This window comes from Diadema antillarum, unplaced genomic scaffold, assembly GCF_040938485.1.
Source record: "Diadema antillarum isolate AM-2024a unplaced genomic scaffold, OU_Dant_1.0 seq00000244_RagTag, whole genome shotgun sequence".
Classification (NCBI taxonomy): domain Eukaryota; kingdom Metazoa; phylum Echinodermata; class Echinoidea; order Diadematoida; family Diadematidae; genus Diadema; species Diadema antillarum.
In genome coordinates, this window is record NW_027271288.1 from 751,102 (window position 1) to 772,243 (window position 21,142).

The window sequence follows — 21,142 nt, forward strand, 5'->3', positions numbered from 1 at the left end:
ACACAAGTTGAATTTTCATCAAAATCACACTTCGATGTTTCATATGCATGTAATACAAGAAATATATGCCTATATCATATGCATATATCAGATTACTTATAAACATATATCGTATTACATGCATACTAGTTTAGCATATGCATGTAACACACGAAACACAATAGGCAATGTCAAATATTGGACAAACACAGAAGTTGAATTTTCATCAAAATCACACTACGATGTTTCATATGCATGTAATTCACGAAATGGTTACGGTATGTAATTAGTATGGTGGTGGCCTAGCTGGTGCCACCTCACAAATTTGCCGCCGGTGACAGGCTCCCAAATTTTCTCTGTTCATGTTGATACCCAAAATCAACAGGAATTTTTCCCCGTTTCGTATCAAATTACGTCATTGTGAGGCAATTAAACAGAACAACAGGAGGAAAGGCTGTGAAACATATTAACCCGTTGAAAGGACTTGTCAGATGATGACATTATTTGCATGAGTATTATAGTTGCCACCAATATTCCCTTTTTTTTTTTCTCAGAAAACGTGGCAGACTTGACCATTTCAATTAGACTTTTTTTTCCAATGTAGCCGCTTGTTTGATTCTTCTCTTCAGTAAGAACATTACCTTGAACATGGGAATGACACGATAATAAAAATATCGCTGGTGGTGGGGGGGGGGGGGGAGGGGCAGGGGGAGGGTGGGTCGGGGTGCATGCAGTGGTGGTGATTGGGGAGGGGGGGGGGGGAGGCGCCGGTGCGCACATCACACACGTACACACAAAAAGCCCAGCTAGCTTGCTTTGCAACACATTATTATTGCACTCGGTTACGTAAGCTAGCTCCTATAAGCTAGCTCTTCACTACTGCTCACTTACACCCTTGTGGATAGCAGAACATTACGTGAAATACTTCTCAACGCCCTTAGTAGCCAAAAACCGTAGCAGGGGAAAAAAGAGAGGAGAGTTAAAGCGGTAAGTCTATGTTAACCCCACGGACGAGCGAAGGTGTAAGTCCGCAAACGTTTGGGTAGTGCCATGTCGATTGACTGAATGCAGATCAGCCCCATATGCTGCTTTCCGTGTTTGTTGTTGCACGTGTATGCTGCTGGTGCATGGTGTGTATGAGTCGCATGTGCGCGCATCACTTCATATGATATGATCATGAATTGCCTTTATAAGCTTTGCAGAGACTCCAACTCTCCCGCTTTCGACGGAAGATCTCCCGCCGAAAGCCCATTTTTGCAAAATCTCCCGTTCTCCCGCTTGAGATTTAATTTCTTCCACCTTGGCTCTGACATCTGTGTCTCCCGCTTGAAATGATTTCTTACTTTTTTGTCTTAACTCTTATTTTATATGTTGAAAAATATGCCTTAAGTTAGATAGCACGAGAGAGCATCAACTCACCACTCAAGTTAACCCTAATTATTAGAGCTTCCAGAGCCCAAGCGGGCCCTGGACCCCGGCTGCAAGGAACTTCGCACTCGTGATATGCGTTTCGCGCACATCAAGTTGGAGTCTCCTGTATGCTAGGGGTTTCAGGCGGGAGAATCTCCACAGCACAGTGCAGTGACTCCAGATCAGAAGGTGCTTGGGGTTGGAGTCTCTGCCTTTAGCATTGGCATTGGCCATTGCATTGATGGCAGTACACAGTAGACTATGATAAAGCCTAAAGGCTACAGTACCAGTGGCGGATCCAGAGGGGGGCGCAGCCGGTGCACGCCCCCCCCCCTTTATTTTTCGTTAAAAACAAAAGAAATAAAAAGAATGCAAATGAAATGAAACCTGGAAGTGGTACCAGAAATATTAGTCAGGCCCCCACCCCCCCCCCCTTTACAGAATTCCTGGATTCGCCCCTGCAGTACCCTCATGTAATCCCCGTCTATTAGAAGGTGTATTTTAATGAATTATTAATCAAATAATATTCCTTTCCTTAGTTTAGTTTAGGCTTCATAGTCATACCGACCAAAGTGGTAAATGTAGGAAAAAAGTTGATTTTTGCTCATGAGATGAAAGATGTGGTCCTCCTGGCCTGGACAGGCTGGAGCCCTGATCCTGTTACTGTTGTCATGGTTCTTCTTCTTCTTCCATTCCTGATTAGCGACCACAATCAACAAGTAGATTATTCTGTCACTTTGGTCATGTTGAGTGTTGACTCGACTGTTTGTGCTATCGAGTATTGGTCTATGTAACTGACAGCTGTCAACTGAAAATAGACTAGATCTAGTGTAAATTCAATTGTATTTTTCTGTTCAAACTAACTGTAATAAATTTATATTGTTAGTTCCACTACTATACACACACACTAGCCTATTAGAAGTAGATCACTAAAATACTCTAGTACTAGTATAACAGCCCCTGTTACTGTACAGTGTTTGGCCACTAGTAGTAGGGTGGCAGGCAATAATTTTCAAACTCAAATTTGATTAGCAATTTCAGCTGATGAAAAATATTTTCAATGATATCCTGTACACTTCTATGAGCTATGTAAGAAAACTGCTACACCAAAGTTTGTGTAGCAGTGGTGTCAAAATGCATAGCAAATTGCTATGCGATACCAGGAAAATTGTTCCCTGGGTGTGCAGGTACATGTACTGCACTGCTATTGATACTTTCTTCTTAATCTTATTTTATTGTTGATCATATACAATGTATTATTGCATGTTAACCCCAGTCCGGGAAACCCGCTCATGAGGACCGCCCCCGCGTACGAGGATGGTCCCTCCTCATGAGGACCTCCCCCCTCCTCATGAGGCCCCCCGGGGAACGCCTCATGAGGCCCCCCCTTCACTTCTTATTCATCTCACATCTGACGTATAAATTGTCGCAACTTTGCACGGTGATTTTTTGTTACACACACATGTCCACTATCCATGATAAAAAGAAGAAAAAATCCTGTCTGTTTTTTTTTTTTTAAATCGAGTTTTAATCACCCGATGCAGAGCGCCCATCAAAACACGGGCGCCAACGCGTTCGCACAATGCAAGACTGCCGCACCTAGCGGCCTGATCCGACTAAATATTTTCGATGCTTTTTTCTGCGGCTCTCACCTCTCCGCGCACGAATCAGCCTCGTGAAGCTGAAGTCTGACATCTTTTTACACAAATTCATAACGAGAAAAATTAAATCAGTACTAACCTGATCTTGTCCATATATTCCAAATTACTATTCCACACTGATAGAGTAGGTGGGTAGATGACATACTCCAGTTTGTTAGCAAAATAATCACTTTGTAGGTATGACGAGTTCACTTTCTTCGTCAATTCCGCCCACGATTCCGCCGTTTGGGCGCTTTTTCTGGAATCATCCCGCGACGCGACGTACGTCGCATACATCACGCATCCAGCACATACTAAGTACCAGACTGGTATGTGCTGGATGCGTGATGTGATGCGACGTACGTCGCGTCGCGGGATGATTCCAGAGAAAGCGCCCAAACGGTAAGCGGGCGGCGGAATCGTGGGCGGAATTGACGAAGAAAGTGAACTCGTCATACCTACAAAGTGATTATTTTGCTAACAAACTGGAGTATGTCATCTACCCACCTACTCTATCAGTGTGGAATAGTAATTTGGAATATATGGACAAGATCAGGTTAGTACTGATTTAATTTTTCTCGTTACGAATTTGTGTAAAAAGATGTCAGACTTCAGCTTCACGAGGCTGATTCGTGCGCGGAGAGGTGAGAGCCGCAGAAAAAAGCATCGAAAATATTTAGTCGGATCAGGCCGCTAGGTGCGGCAGTCTTGCATTGTGCGAACGCGTTGGCGCCCGTGTTTTGATGGGCGCTCTGCATCGGGTGATTAAAACTCGATTTAAAAAAAAAAAAAACAGACAGGATTTTTTCTTCTTTTCATCATGGATAGTGGACATGTGTGTGTAACAAAAAATCACCGTGCAAAGTTGCGACAATTTATACGTCAGATGTGAGATGAATAAGAAGTGAAGGGGGGGCCTCATGAGGCGTTCCCCGGGGGGCCTCATGAGGAGGGGGGAGGTCCTCATGAGGAGGGACCATCCTCGTACGCGGGGGCGGTCCTCATGAGCGGGTTTCCCGGACTGACCCTGGAGCAGGGCGCTGTACGGGTTGGGGTCTCTGGTGCGGTTAATTGCCTGTATGCAATTACCTAAAATCAAAAACTCTGGCTCCTTTATCCAAAGGGATGAAACAGTTTCAGTTGAGATAGGGATTGAGGTTTCCAAAGCTTTTTGATTGATGGTTTCTTGAGATACGGAGAAACCTCTTAAATGAAATATGAAAGAGCATATAATTCTGAGAAGAATTCAAAGTTTATTTGATAACAATTGGTCTTAAAATGGCTGAGATATCCAAATCAAAGCAATCCTAATAAAAGGTGGGACCCACCATTTAAGTGTTGCCTTGTTTTATCTTGTGTTTGGATATAACCCTAGCCATTTCAAAACATGTTTTCATTCAAATAGATACTATATTGAATTCCTCTAAGAATTTTTTGCTTTTTAACATTTTCTAAAAGTGGTTTCTAAGCACATTGCAAAAAGTGAAACGCTATATTTTCACATAGTAACCAATACTATACTAGCCGTTAAAGTCTTTGATCTTTCTGTCTACTAGTGCCATACTCGGATCCACCACTGTAGTAGCAGTGCTATTGTCTTTACTTCTCTTTGCTCCCTACCAATATGGTTATTTTCTTTTTATGTAGAAGATCAGCAATAATGTAATCACAATCAAATTATCAGTATTCCAATATTATTGCCATACATGAAATGTAACAAACTTAGAGTAAAATCAGAAATTAAGTGTGTAATAATTCATTCTGATGATTATTTCACTATAGATCCATTGTTCCTTTTATGCTTCAATGGAATACATGCAGGGGGTATTGATCAATTCATCATTTGATTGCAATGCAAAGTTTGTTTGTGCCTCATTGAACACCAGAACCAAGAATATGGCTGATCATGCAGAGACAAACGAAGACAGACCATGTCCAGAGTCTCGTCCTAGTCCTGCGCCTGCACCGGTGGTTCCATCACGTGACGAGTTACTGGCCTATGTCAGGGCACAACCAGGAAGTGCACCGATCAAAGTCGAGTAAGATTTATAAGTCTTTAGTCCGCCATGGCATAATCAGTGATGTAAAGGTTTACATCTTTCTGTGGGAAGGGTCATGTCTCAACATTGCTTATACATTGTGGTACAATTGAATTTCTTTCTTTCCTTTGTTGAATCAGTTAGGTGTGAGAGAGAACCTCCCTGATTGAATGGTGCGTAATTAACCATAACTTTTGCAATCAGCAACAATGTCCTAAAGTCAAAATCAAGGGACAGTATATTGGGATCAAATCCTTCTAACCAATTAACCTAACACAATGGCCTTTATGTAATGCTGTAACATCGTTACACTTGAGTGGGCTCGATCAACAGTGTAGACAAGATTTTAGAGGAAATCTAAAAAATATGCTGGCAAACGTTCTGGCAAGTTGTATGGCACAACCACATGCACAAAGGAGTTGAACTGAGTCGAATGAAAAGATGTCTATGTTTATGTCATTAACACTTCCAATCTATTTGCTGTTGTAATAGTAACTCTCACACTGTGGATAATTCTTATGAAGGTGACTCAAATTGGGAAGTTCACAATGACCAAATTGTCAGTTCATAAATTTGGCTTGTTCTGTTATTATTATCATATGTGACCTGCCATAACAAAAGGATCCTAAAGTCGCTGACGGCTGAGCTGAGAAAATTGAGTTTGAAGGGAGATCATCAAAATCGGTCAAAACAACTGGATTTTTCTTTTGTATGGCATAATTTTGTAGTCTGATTTATCATCTATAGTCTGCCGAAATTTAAAGCAAAATCATCTAAGGAAAGGCAAGAAATTAGCGTTTTTCTGGGCCATGATTTTCCGACTTTCAAAGGAACAGAAACATGTCCAAAGATTTGGATTTAGCTCCACAGTTAGGCTCCGCCCCTAGCAATGGGGGAGTGATCTTATTGGTCAGTGTGTGGCATCCTGGTTACTTATTGGTCGTGCGTAGACCGCTGGCACTAAGCTTGAATGAACATCGCAGAGGTTGCTAGGAGCATGTACCATCTGTTGTCACAAGGTGACAACTTTCTTGCCTCCCCTTGATCATGATAGCGTCGGAAGGAAAACTTTGAGCTGGTTTTCTCAAAATGCTGATTTCCTATACCACTCAACATGTGCTACACGTTGTAATAAAATCATCGATATCTCCGCAACCAAGTACTTTTATGAGTGGTGTTATACATGAAATTAAAGTGGAAGAGTAAGGGAATAATGTCATGTCCTTTTCAGAAAATTGTCCCTTCCGACTTTCGGATCCTTTTGTTGTAGCGGGTCACATATTGTTTGGCATTGTGTATGAAATAAGTATTGCTTTGAACTACTTGCAGGGTCACATACATGTATACACAGGTGTGGGATATGTACAATTTGTAACAAGGACGGTAGTTTTGATAGTCCATGAAACATCGCCGTACAAAATAATTCAAATTATGTAATATCTGTAAGAATAACATCTAGTTTTTTTACCATGGAGCAAATGGAATCATTTAGCTGCTGGATGTTTACAAGTGTATCAAAGTATGCTGTACTATGTGAAACAAAGCTGTATTGCTGATCATGAAATGTTGTGAGCAGTTTCCAGGCTTTGTAGCACATACTATAATGATAATAATTCACAATATTTATATAGCGCATTATCACATGAAATGTCTCTAAAAGTACTACAGAAAAAAAATATATAAAAGGAAGAAAAAGAAAGAAAGAAAGAAAGGAAGAAGAAATAGGTACAGCTTCAGAGATGGTAAGACATGAGACTACTCAATAAACAAATAAGTTTTTGAATTTTAACATGGATTTAAATTTGTCTATCAAGTCTGCTTGTTTTACAGTGTATGCATTCAGGTAAATTGTTCCAAATATTGAATATGCTTATGATACTGGCCTCGAGCAGACAGGCCAATGATGCAAAACATGTGGTCGTGACATACAGAATCCGAATGCACATTATAAATAATGATGAAAGTATACACGTGTATATCACTAAATTCTAGTTGAATTGTTTTTTTTTTTTCCCTTCTGATTTTGCTATATAGCTATATAGATTTCTCAAAAGTAAAGGAAAAGTTTGCAAGGAATAACCAACAGCGGTCAACAGAAGCCAATCATGGCAAGACCAAAGGTATCCGTGAGGGATCTGGTGACGAGCCTCCAACCAAGAAACAAAGGGTCAGAGGTCAAAACAAGCACCGGCCCCGTGACAAACACACGCTGCCCAGTGAGCGCCCGTGCCTTGATGTGCTACGCGGCGGTACGTGTCAGTACGGGGAGCAGTGCAAGTACAGTCATAACATCAAGAAGCTGATGGATGACAAACTGCCCGATGTGGGCCCGCGCTGCTTCATCTTCGACCAGTTTGGCGCCTGCCCATTTGGACTCCTGTGCCGATTTGGCTCCTCGCATATAGACGCAGAGTTCAAGAGCATTATCGACGATGAAAAGGTCAAGCAAACGGGTGGGAAGCAAATTGTATTGAATGCGCTTTCAAGAAATCTTCAGATTCAACTCAGGAAAAAGAAGTATGACTTCAAAAAGTATGATCAGTACATGAAATCACTGAAGACGAGTAAGTCTTCGAATCATACTTCAAATGCTAAAGGTGGAGGCAACTCCTGTGATAATGTCAGTACAGTTTGTGCTCCTGAAAATAAACAGAGTGCCGTAGCAGGGAAACTTGATTCTCCATCAATTAGTGAGGTTGCACAGAGTGTCCCAACATCCTTGGCCTCCACAGGAGGTGCGGCAAGTTCACTTGGAGATGATTCAAATGATACACACGGTGTAACCGTGCCAAGCGATGCAGTCACAGGGCAAAGTTGTGGCCAGACTCTTACTTCAGATGAGGTCATCCAGGTAGACAGGGGCAATAACAATAGCAACGACATTGGGGAAAAGGCAGAGAACAGTTTCAAGAGGGGTCCGAACATTCCTACCACGGAGGATGCAAAACCGATGACTTCAGATAGAGCAGCCCAACCCGATGAACAGAAGTTGAGAGGTGGCAAGAATGGGAGCCTGAACCAGGCCGGCACACCCAATGACCTGGCTGGGAAGGTCACCATAGCTACAGAGAATGCCGCAAGGCATGCAGGGGCCGTAACCGACGCAGACATCATCAAACTGAGGCCTTGTGAGAAGAAGAGCTTGGATGTTGAGAATAAGTTGCTGCTGGCTCCTCTTACGACAGTGAGTCGGACAACCATTAGTTGTGCTCTTTCATCTAATTGATTTTTTTTTTTTTTTTAGTACAGTGCACTCCCGTTATAACAAACACGGTTATATAACAAAATTCTAGTTACAACAAAGTAAAAATTCAGGCCGCAACATTATCCACTCTATGTATTTTCATTTGTTCGGTTGTAATGAATTTCAATATAACGGGAAAAAAAAAACTGCCAACCCCAAGGACTTCCTTACAACAGAAGTCCACTGTAGCACAATTTGGCAAGTTTTTTATTTCAGCATGGCCCCTAGTGGAGCTTACCTACCTCTCTTCAAAATGAGAGTGATGTGTCAAAAGGGATTTCAAATTAGGATAAAGATGTCAAATTATGCTGCCTCTGTGGCAGTACTTTATGTAGAAACATATTTGCAGAAATTTTGGAGAAAATCTACTCCATGTATCCCTGGCAGACAATGATAACGTGTAGTTTGGCATGAATGCTGTCTTTATGTTTTTGCCAGCATTTTTGTTGTTGTTTGTTCATTTGTTTGTTTGTCTGTCTGTTTGCAAAATAATTTAAAAAAGTTGCAAGCAGGTTTGGATGAAGCTTACCTGGGAAAGTCGATAATGGCACAAGGAACATATGTGTGTATGGGTGAAAATAAGCGACTTAGCAGAGGTCTTCACTCTCTGAGTACTTTTCTAGTTGTTCGTATTTTCCCTCTTATTGTCATTGTGTACAAGAGAGAAGTATATTATTCTCTTCTGATGCCCCCAAAGCTTCTAATGGACAGAATGATGACTTAAACTTTCCAAGAGTTTTTTTACTGGTAGGTTTGATTTATTGTGTTTTTGTTATTGCACGCAAAAGTATCCCAAATTGAAATCATGCAATGCACATGATTCATGTACATAGAGCTCTGACTCCACAAACAAAAATGTAACTTCCTTCCCTCCCTTTTTTTCTCATCTTAGGTGGGCAATCTCCCATTTCGCAAAGTCTGCAAGCAGCTTGGGGCTGACATTACATGTGGCGAGATGGCGATGTGTACCAACCTACTGCAGGGACAGACCTCTGAGTGGGCCCTGCTGAAGAGGCACCCTTCTGAGGACGTCTTTGGGGTGCAGGTGGGTGCCTGCTGGTGTACCCTTACCCTGTGAATCGCCCATCCCTATCCTGCTCCTTTAAGGACAAGTCCACCTTCATCTAACATGTGGATTGAGTGAATGCAGCAATATTAGTAAAACACATCAGTGAGAGTTTGAGGAAAATTGGGAAATCTTTTCAAAAGTTATCAATCTTGAAGTTCCTGCTCAGTCGCTGCTAGATGAGAAGACTACTACAGCGTGTGATGTCACATGTGTAGAACGATAGGAAAACAGAGAAAATTCAACATATTTTCAATTTTCTTGCATAGTGAAAGAACACTTGACTTGCCCCTTTCAGAAGGCAGGGGGGACCAAATAGCCCTTAACATACGTCAGTGACAAGTCGAGGAAATCATGCACTTTAAAAAATATATATATAATTTTGTGAAATTCATTTTACATTTTCTTTATTTGTTCTATGCATGGGACATCATACACTGTAGTGGTCTTCTCATCCAGCAGTGACTGCATATATAGAAATTCATAACTTTTGAATGGATTGTCCGATATTCCCCCAACTTTCACTGATGTGTTCTACTAATATTGCTGCATTCACTCAATCCACATGTTCATGAAGGTGGACTTGTCCTTTAATGATTTCCCTCCCTTCTCCCCTTCCTCTCCCCTTAATGCACCCCACCCCAAACATACAGGGAGAGTGGTTCTCAGCAAAGTGGTTCAAAGCCTGTATGAAGCAGGTGGTCAGGTATTTGGCTTTGAATCATTTCAATTCTCATATCAAAGATATTCCAAGAGGTGCTAATTGTAGGTAGAAGTACATTGTACAATTATGATACATTTTAGCAATTAATCCCTCTTAAATTCTTTTGAGTGTGAATGCCATGCGTATTATGTACTGTGCAATGCCACAATTTAAGCACTCTACATTTGCTTCAAATGAGACAATAAAAGTATGTTACTGTAGCACAGATACCTTACTGCTTCATTGTGTGTGGACACAAGGGGTGCTTACCTTGTATTTTTACCCTCTTAAATGTAAATGTGACCCTGCACCTCAAAACAAACAAAAAGTCGCCAGACATGAATTTTTAGTTAAGACCATATTCTGAAAGAGCAGACTTAAAGCTTTAAAATGGTGTATAACTCAAATCAAATGGACTCTCCTAACCTATCTAAATATTGGAAAGAAAGCACAAACTCAGGAAAAGTGTGAACTGAGAAAAGAGGCTCTGAAGTACAGTGTCTATTCAAGCGCTTAATCTTTACCAAACCGTGCTGGCTGTGCGATGAATGGGACAAAAAACAGGAAGTAAACCACCAGAGTAAAAACAATGAAGGAATTATCAAATTAAAATGAAATTGAGCATGCCTCATCAACACATTCTGTCCATAATTGATGCCAACTTTCAAAGCAGTAGCACTATCCTTTTAAAAGTTATTAGAGTTGAAAGTGAAGAGTGTGGACAAGGTTTTTTAGAAATGAAAAAGGGATTCTAAAGACACACCTAATCACACTATTCTACCAAAAATGTTCAAGATAAACTGCTAAAAAAACACACTTTCCTGCCCGTTTTATGATACCAAATTTGACCATAATGTAAAAGAAGACCAGCTCTTTCAGAAAATATGAAAAAGTCAAGTTCAGCTAGGTTGACCCCTTTCACTTATTTTCAGTCCTCACGCAAAATCAGTGTGTGCGACTTTATGTTCGTTTTGAGGTGCACGGTCACAAATGGTCAATGATTCATCTGCCAAACACAGGTGACCAATTCTTGCAGGTCAGACTGTATGCAAAGATAATCATTATGCTCTCAATCGCATCAAAATCCCAGTCACAGTCTTGGTGATTGAACCTTAGGAGTTGGCTGACTGGTTGTTTTGTGATATCTCTCTTGTAACTGTTTGTTTTTGTAACACCATGCAGCTTTGTGGTGGCTACCCAGACACGATGACCAAATGTGCAGAGCTCCTCAGCAACACCATCGACATCGACTTCATTGACGTCAATGTCGGATGTCCCATTGACTTGGTTTACCACAAGGTGAGACTGGCTGGTAGAAATCTTAAATTTGCATCTCTTGACAAATGTGGCCTTCAGACAGATGTGGATGATGCCTATCTTAGTCCTTAGATTAGATCTGTGTACAGACCAGCAGTCAGTGTATTTCATTTAGCTAACCCTTCACAGAAGAATTAAGGTGAAAGAAAATGATTTGAATTAAGCTGAGTTAAAATAATTGTCTCAGTAAAGCATGTTAACAAAGAGATAAAAGTAGAAACGTTTTCTGAGAGATTGCACCCTTGGTCACAGCAAAAGTTATTTAAGGATCTGTCAACATTTTATTATGCCTCCGCAACGAAGTGGCCGGAGGCATTATGTTTTCGGGTCGTCCGTCCATCCCGTTTTGTTTTTGTCGATATCTCAAGAACCGTGTGGTGGTTTTACATCAAACTTGGTATGAGGGTATATCCTTGGGGGATAATACTTTGTGTGGATTTTAGGGTCACAGGGTCAAAGGTCAAAGGTCACAGGTTATTTTGTGGAAAAAAAAATGAAATTTCATGTTTTTCTCCATATCTCGCAAATGGTTCAAGGTATCTTCATGGAACTTAGTATATGTGCTTGTACCGATGGGCAGTGATTATCTAGGGAAGTTGGGGGTCATGGGTCAAAGGTCAGGGGGTCAAAGGTCAAGATCAACTCCTCAAAATATCACTACTTTCCTTAAAATGCAATATGCCTGAATTTTTTTTTTCTTTAACTTGATGTATGGCATGTATTACCCAATATATATTTTTGGGGAAGTTTCTTGCCAAAAGGTCAAAGGTCAAAAGGTAAAGGTCAAGTGAAAGTGCTAAATTGCACTTTTTCCTCCATATCTCGAAAGTAACTCAAGGTATCATCATGAAACTTACATATTTATGCATGTTCAACCTAACAGTGATTCTCTTTGGAACTGTGAGGTCAAAGGTCAAAGGCCAGGTTTAGATAATGCTATTTTCGCATTTAATACTGAAATTATACTTTTTCTCAATACCTTGAAAATTACTCAATGCATAAACTTATAAAAGGGTCAAATGTCAAGTAAAAATCGTCAGTTCCCCAAATACCTGCACTCTGACATTTTAATCATTCATCCAATTGAACCTAGTTCTAGGAAAGTGAACATTCAGCACATTTGTGTCAAACCTGTCATTTTAATATTTTGCCAATTGTGTGAAACTGTCATCACACATTGTCAAGACATTGTACTATAGACCTATTAGGAGAACCATGCATTATGGCGGAGGCATATCAGTAGCCGTAGCGATATATCTAGTTTGACATGAACTCTGGCAGCAAGTATTGAGGAGGTTGTGGATGCAAGTGACTCATTTGTAGTAATCTAAAAATTCTCATTTTATCAATTTATCAGTGTATGGCTTTGTGCTTGGAATGTTGTACTGTAAAACAATGTATTCATGACATAAGATTTTTGAGAATTGGAGTCGACTGCCTTTTTGGCGGCATGAAATTTTTGTGAATTGCTACTGGCATTCAATGCTTATAGTGTGGGCAGGAACTTTTAAATGCATCTGAATTCTGCGAATCTTGGCTCTCACGAAATTCACAAAACATGGAAATACATGCAATGCAAACATTTTTCGTTTTACGGTATGTTTTCTATGATGCAATACTCATCTTTGTATTATGTTAAATGTCTCAATGCCATAGAAGATGGACTATTTTTGGTGTTAGTATGTTCACTCGTGCTGTATTTTCATGAAATTGCTCATGATGACCATGAGAGAGCGCCACCAATGACACGTTAGACAATTGCCACAAAAGATTTGTCTGCAGTGTAGTGGCAGAAGTTTAAGCAAATTCTGTAACGATGTGATGCCATGTTTATCTTGTTTTTGATTCGCTTGCATCGTTTTTTGGTTTTTTTTTATTCTTTTGACAGGGAGCTGGCTCTGGCTTGATGAATCGCATGGGGAAATTTCAAGAGATTGTGAGGGGAATGAGTTCGGTAAGTGATTTACCCCCATAGCTTGGGAAAGTTTATCTGATGAAAATCGGTTTTTGAAATGACTGAGACATCCAAAAACAAGGTAATACAAAGGGATCCAAATAAAAGTCATGGCCTTTCCCAATTTATCACGATTGCTTTGGTTGGATATCTCAGACATTTGAAGATCAAATTCTGAATTCCTCTAAGAATTACATGTTCTTCCATATTTGATAAGAGGTTTCTCATTATCTCACACACACACACACACTAAGACCAAAGTTGGAAACCTGCAGTCCCATCTACACCAAAACTGCACAATTCCTTTAGAATAAGCTGCAAAGGAGAGACTGGAGATGGCAAAAAAACACTGATATTTTTGCAAAGTCAGACTACTTTGCCTTCGTATGTGTGCCGTAGGACGTAGACGAATTGCTATGCAGACAAAGTAGCTCAACATACATGAAAACTTGCTTCCACCCATTGGAAACAATTGTTCCGTTGAGCAACATTTTGATCATGCTGGATTAAAAAAGAAAAGGAAAAAAAAATTATAATCTGATACATCATTAAAGAGCATGAAAGGTTGCCACAAATAAATTGTGGAATGAGAGAGGAAGGGATGTGTATCAATCTGTAAGGGGTTATTAGGTTTTGTCAAAACTTATTTCAGTGATATAGGGTTATGTTTTGTTCAATAGATGTGTAGTCACATTTAAGTGGAAAGAATTAGTGCGCCTCAGAAATTTTGTCATGATAATGGCCCTTTAAAGCAGATGAACTGATTTATCCCAGTCCCACTGAAACAGCATAAACTGTATAGTGAAGAACTCCATTGCTAGTCTTGGGTAGAGCCAGCCTGGGTAAACCTTGACAAAGTTGTAATAGTTGAGGATACAGATTGTAAGCTGTTTTTCAATTATTAAAGTATTTTTAATTCTTACTGGAGGGATTCCATGGTTTGCAGAGATGGAATTTTGTTAATGTTATGAGTATTTTTTTCCCTTGTTATTTCTCTTGTTATTATACCTTGATCTTTTCCCCTCTTTTTTCCAGTCTAAGTTTGCGCAACCTGTGACATGTCGTCGCTGGGGTGACAAGACCTTGTATCTGCAATTTTGGTGAAAATGACTTTTTCAGATTAATGGTCAAATAATGGGTTAAGTGATGTCCTGTCCAAATCCCAACTGTCTTACTACAAAAATGAAGCCACCACAGCATGTCAAAGGAAAGGCTATCCCATTGCCACAGTGCTTTGGCCGGCATGTTTTTTGGCTCTCCTGAACATTTGACATTTTGTAGATAAGATGTCTTGTTGCCCCAGCGACGATATATTTTCTGTGGGTATCCAATTTCCTGGGAATCTGTTATATTTCACACAAGAACATGGAATTTATTCAGTACCGTTTTCATGAATCAGGGCTTGTAAAACAATATTGTGAGCAGTTGTAGTTTACAGAATGGCAATGATACAACTGTCATCCTTTTTAATAAGAAAAGTTAGCAATTACCCCTTTGAGGCAGTATACAATGCTTTTTGTTTTACAAAAGACAATATTTTATTGTGTTATTGATTTGAATATCATCGACTTGCAAAATTCATAAAATAAACCCTCCCACAGCGTATTCTTTGCCATCTACACTCCTGTGAAGTGCATATTTGGAGAAGTGCATTAAGCTGCAACATTTGAGAGTTCAATTCATCCCATCAGAACTTTAAAACTAGACGAGATATTGCTTGGTTTCTTGATATTCTACATCAGACAACATTCATTTAATTTACTATCCTTGCTTCCACTTTTTGTGCCTGAAGGTGCTGGACATCCCACTGACCGTCAAGATGAGGACGGGCATCCAAGAAGGGAAACTCATCGCCCACAAGGTTATTCCCCAAGTTCTCAACTGGGGCGCTTCAGTTGTCACGGTACGCGGCTTGTATGTTTGCTCCATGGTCTACTTGTATTGCCGCATAACATATTTTAGAATACTGCGCCAGGAGCACTTTTCTTATTTGTGGGTGTTTTGTTTTTTGTTTTTGTTTTTTTTTATGGGAATTATCCAGTTGTCATGGCAGATTACATTTAATGGTAGAATATTAACATGAATGCATACATGTATAAAGCCTTTCATAGTGATCTATTCCATTATCTATCTTTCAAGTTGGTATTCTAATGTAATATCGGCTTATAGTGGTAATTTTGTTATGCACTTTTTTGTTGAAGTTTCTAGATCTTGTACAATGTATTTAAGTCTAGAAAGCATTTAGGCACTTATTTTTAGAAGAGTCAAGAATTCAATTTGGGATTTTTTTTCTTTTTTTAACATACATGAGTAGAACTATGTCTTGAGCAACAGCCAGTGTTGCTGTATTAATCCTTTGCTGACATATTGGGATCCAATGATACAAAATATCCTTGATGGAAGTTATCAATATGCATGTTTGTGTGTATGTGTGTGTGTTGTTTTGTTTTCCTTTATAAGGGCAATGGAAACTGTTCATACAGTAACAAAAACATAATGAAACCAAAGAAAAAGGTCTTGTGACTGTTCAGAAGAAAACTTGTCTCACATGTCTCAAGAGCATTTGATTGTCAGGCTCACACCAAATTATCACACTTTGCATTGTTGACTGCACTTCAGGTGCATGGCCGGACACGAGAGCAGCGTTACACCAAGCAGGCCGACTGGAGTTATCTCAGGCAGTGTGCAGAAGCAGCCGCTCCTTACCCTTTCATTGGTGAGAGCAGTTTTAGTTATACCCATGTGTGTTTGTACACAAACTGTTTGTGTGTGTAATTGTACTTTTAATCTTTATTGGTATGATTAGTTATTCACTGTGTGTATATTATGTATATTCAGCAATTATGGACCATCTCATGCTATCTCTAATCGAAATAATCTTTTTTTCCACATCTATGTGACAAATGTAATGTTTAGCAGGAGAATGCTAGATCTTTAGCAGGAGGATGTAGAAGGCATACAGTAAGAGTGGGAGAAATTCACACTCGTGCGGGAGAGCAGGAGGTTTTGAGGGAATGACCTCAGAGCGGGGCGCAAATGAGACAGTTTGAGTCTCAGGAATAGATTGTTGCACTATCCAACCTCAGGAGGTGTTTCATAAAGCTATTCTTAAAGTTACGAATGACTTAAGAACGACTAGTGATCAGTTCTTGTGCTGAATTGTGGAAATTCTGATAAGTATAGCACATCAGAACTGATCACTAGTGGTTCTTAAGTCGTTTGTAACCTTAAGAGCAGCTTTATTAAACACCCCCAGGACCATTTCAATACGACCGACCATGGTATCTGACTGTAGATAGTTTACACTCCTACCCGGTATCTTGTATCAAGAAAGATGATGTTTTGGATAGCAGTAAATAAGAAATGTTCTGCTTTGTCAGGGAAGGTTTAACCATTGCACAAAATTTAGAATATATCCAGTCTGCACTACACGTATGCCTGGATACATTTGAGCTAACGTACGCAGGCTGTCAAAACTAGGTATAAAGATTGAAGAGTTCAGAGTTGCAGACGATATACAAAGTTTTTTAGGTGCTATTCAAAGCTAAATGCATAATGTGGAGTGTTGACACGTCCAGAATTAGATGTTGATGGCTTTTTCTCGTCATGAATTGTTTGCCAGGAAATGGGGACATTCTGTCGTACGAGGATGCCAATTTCTTCAGGGAGCAGAGTGGCTCGTCGGGACTCATGATTGCCAGGGGAGCCCTGATCAAACCTTGGGTCTTCACTGAGATAAAAGAGCAGAGGTGAGGACGGGGATCAGACAGGAAAAAAGAGGGGGTAGGGGAGAAAGGAAGGAGAAGAGAAGGAGTTGTGGAGATGGAGGGTGGAGAGCAGTGTGGCTCTTAAATCCATTGTATTCATCACAAGAAATGAATATCAACCCATTCTGGGCCGATGAGTCAAATGTGCACAAATTCCACACACAAAGCTATGGACAGGTAAAAATGTGGTACCCAGGGGGTTAGAGTTTTGTTAATGACAAAGGGAAATGCAGCTAACACTGTCTAAGTTAAATCCAGAGGGACTGGAGAAAGTCCTTTGACTTACCGTGTACATTCAATTCTACTAACACAGAAGAATTGGCATGTTTGTATCCATCTGGAATATCATTTTTATTTTGACTTTGCCAATTTTCAGCTTGTGCAAGATTGACTATAGTACTTTAATTTTCCATTAACCCAATGAGGAAAGACTGATTTTGCTATAACTCACATGTCCCATAGACACCTGCCCTAGTATTCTCTGGACTCATCTTCAACGGATTAAAACACCAAGTTACTACACATGCTTTAGTATTTGTCAAATATTTGTCATGCGAAATTACATGTCATTCCCCTCATCTTTCCCATGTTCCCATGTTGTTTTTTTTTTGTTTTTTTGTTTTTTTTTTGTTTTTCCTATCTTTCTTTTCTCCTACCTCCCGAGTGAAAGATGGATTTGTGAAGCGCTGTGATACATATGTACTATTTGTAAGAGCGCTATAGAAATACTAATATTGTATTGTATTGTATTGTTACGTATCTGTTAGGGAAATAAAGCAGAATTTTAAAGCTACTAGAACTAACTGAACTACGTGCGCTGCTAATATTATGAGTTAAGAGACTGAATTTGATAAATCTAGTTTGTCTTTGCAGTAAGTTGACACTCCTTGAGTTTGAAGAATGGAGAATGAAGAATGAAGAATATTTTGTCCACGCCAGCTCTACAGAGGCTACCATGTTGCAGATCTTTGCCTAGCCCATAGATATTTAAATCTCTTGTTATTTGGTGCTTTCTTGCAGACACTGGGACATCTCTTCCCGGGAACGTCTAGACCTCCTGCAGGACTATGTCAACATGGGACTGACACACTGGGGCTCAGACACAGAGGTGAGAAATAGAGTGCAACAAGTTAATTCTGAAGATGATTTTCATTTCACATCATTTCTTTCCGCTTTCATAATTGGTTTACCAAATTTGCATAAAAACAGACAAACAAACAAGAATGCATGGTATCAAATATGATCATGGCAGAATCATGAGAAGCACAAGGATAGGATATTATTGAAAATAATCGCTAAACAAATATCTGATGTGAATATGTGTAATCATTTATAATCATTTGTTATTGGATTGAAACAACGGAGTACAAACAAACTATACATTAAAATTCACAACGACTTGAAATCAAGTCAAAGAATGAATACGTGTACATTATAAAAGAAAAGAAGAAAACTCCATATTAAATGTAGATGAAATGATTTCAATGATCACCTGATTTTAGTGGCAATGATAATACTGATAGCAACTGCAAGGATAATGCTAATCCTGATAATGTTAAATAAAAGCAGGTTGCTATAAAATGATTAGTAATCAAGGAGCTTTCAATTGGGGACATAAGGGCATACAGGATGGAGAGATAACCCACCATGCCCATCTTGCACCCTCCTGATTTGTTGGCTGTTTTGATTTCTGGGGGCGGGGGTGTTTGTGCCTCTGTACTGTGTAAGCTGTCACATGCATGTGTGCTTTACAGCAGCTAGCCGCTCCATCCTGTTTACTGACCGAATGCAATTTCCACCCAAAGCTATCCTGAAAACCAGCATGATGGAGAGAAACTCAGTTTTGCGCATGTGCAGAACGATTTTAAACTTTGCCTACCGTCCTGAAATCAAAGCGCATTCATCATGAAAATTAGGGTGATGATAAATTTGTAATGTTGATAATGATAGCAAAAGGAATAATGATAACACAACCGGTTATAAAAGGCCTTATCATCACAGCCAAAAACATAATCATGACAGTCATAATGGAACTATTAAACATTGATGATAATAAGTCACGATATTGTGCGTAATTTTACAGATAACGTCATGGTCATGCTGACATGAATGTTTACTTTTTAGTGAATGCAAGAATCCTCATACCAATTTATTCTGTAAACTGATAATATTTTGCACTCATCTCATGAGTGGCACTGTGGCCTATGCAGAGGTCGTCACTTTCCAGTTGTTTCTGTTTGATGGCGTTTGTTTTACCAACTCCGTATTATTTCATTTAGAGTGGAATAACAGATATTCGAAGAAATGCAAAGAAAAGAAAAGAAAACAAATTAAATGAAATGCACTTCTATGTCCTTCAAGGGTGTCCGGAAGACGAGACGGTTCCTGCTGGAGTGGTTGTCCTTCCTCCACCGCTACATCCCAGTTGGCCTCCTGGAGACCCTACCCCAGAGGATCAACCAGAGGCCCCCCTACTTTGTGGGCCGTGACGACCTCGAGACGCTGATGACAAGTGCCAATTGCGCGGACTGGCTCAAAATAAGGTATGCAGAGCCACGAATTCCCTGTTATTCTGACGGAGGCTTCCTGGAAAACAAACAAACAAACAAACAAACACACAAACAAACAAACAAACCTGTCATTCATGTCCTCACAAGAGAGTATAAAACCCCCAAGATTTGGGGATCATTTTCAGCTATTCAAAGCCCCTTTTCTGAAAAGCAATATTTTGAGAGTTTTGATTATTTGCCACTACAGTTGGTTGCAAACACATTTCTTGTTGATCAATGATAGGTCATACTGAGACTGAAAATGCCTTCGAGATTGTAAACTCTTCCATAATGTACTGTACATGTATACACTATATTATATATGTACTGTACATGTATACACTATATTGTATATGTACTGTACATGTATACACTATATTATATCTAGCAAGTCTAATATTTGGGGAATCCGAATTTCCCAACGATTTTGCGAGTAGTTAGATTTGTGATCGTTGAGTACAGTACTGATTGGAGAAGTATGCCTGCACATCACATTCATGTCAGGATCAGCGTCAATGTTTTTGCATGTCTTTAGATTTGTGAATAGCATGTGGCTTGCAAAATTCACGAAAATAAAAACCTCACAACATGTTTGGTGTGGGAATCTCATGTGGCAACCTTTTGTTTACAGCTTCGTGATGCAAGATCACAAATACATGTACAGTGTACCCAAAAAATGTTCACTCATGCTTATATTCAGTCAGATTTCAAACAAAACCACTACCACGAGCAAGATTATTTTATGTCCCTTGTACAAACAAATGAAAAAAAAAAATCATCCTGAAGAAAAGATGTATGGTATCATCATTGACATGAAGGAATGATTAAGAGCGCCTCCATTGGTTCTGATGTTACCATTTTTTTGTCTTGCTCCCTTTACAGTGAGATGTTTCTCGGTCCAGTACCAGACGACTTCCATTTTCTTCCCAAGCACAAGGCCAACGCCTACAAGTGAACCCGACGACAAGTGGCTGCCCCTCTGTTTACCCCTTTCACAGCTGTGGAGGAATCGTAGACCTTTTGTGGACAGTGAGCATGTCTTCACAGGACGTGGCACGACCACACCATTCCATCACACGGTGGCTCCTCTTATGTCAGAGCAAGAGATTTGTTTTTGTTTTTTTTTCCGTTAAATGTTGTGCGTCATCACATTACCCGAATAAAATCAGAGATCTTAAAAGGAAGAAAGGTGCATGTAAAGCCGACTTTGGCAATATAACTGTCACAGTTTTCTATTTTTCTTCTTCTGTTTTTAAAAATATTTTCCTTGTGATGAAGTAGGAGAAATTATATATCAATGTGAAGCTTAGCATCTGACAAATTCATATTATCTGTAAAAAAAGAAAAGAAGATTTTCCCAACATTATATGTGACCCTGCACCACAAAACAAACAAAAAGTCGCCAGACATGGATTTTTAGTTAAGAGTAGCTTCTGAAAGAGCAGACTTTAAGCTTTAAAATGATGCATAACTC

General features: G+C 39.7%; 1 protein-coding gene across 1 annotated transcript; it reads left to right on the forward strand.

Annotated features, from left to right (window-relative positions):
- Positions 1-846: 846 nt before the first annotated feature.
- Positions 847-20,740, forward strand: LOC139729526 (tRNA-dihydrouridine(47) synthase [NAD(P)(+)]-like). Its single transcript, XM_071640452.1, has 13 exons — positions 847-966; positions 4,916-5,068; positions 7,103-7,632; positions 8,065-8,252; positions 9,205-9,357; positions 11,264-11,380; positions 13,287-13,352; positions 15,145-15,255; positions 15,972-16,068; positions 16,975-17,101; positions 18,140-18,227; positions 19,481-19,662; positions 20,551-20,740. Exons 2-13 carry the CDS (start codon positions 4,926-4,928, stop codon positions 20,621-20,623), a joined length of 1,875 nt encoding a protein of 624 aa, XP_071496553.1. The 5' UTR covers positions 847-966; positions 4,916-4,925; the 3' UTR covers positions 20,624-20,740.
- Positions 20,741-21,142: the final 402 nt, after the last annotated feature.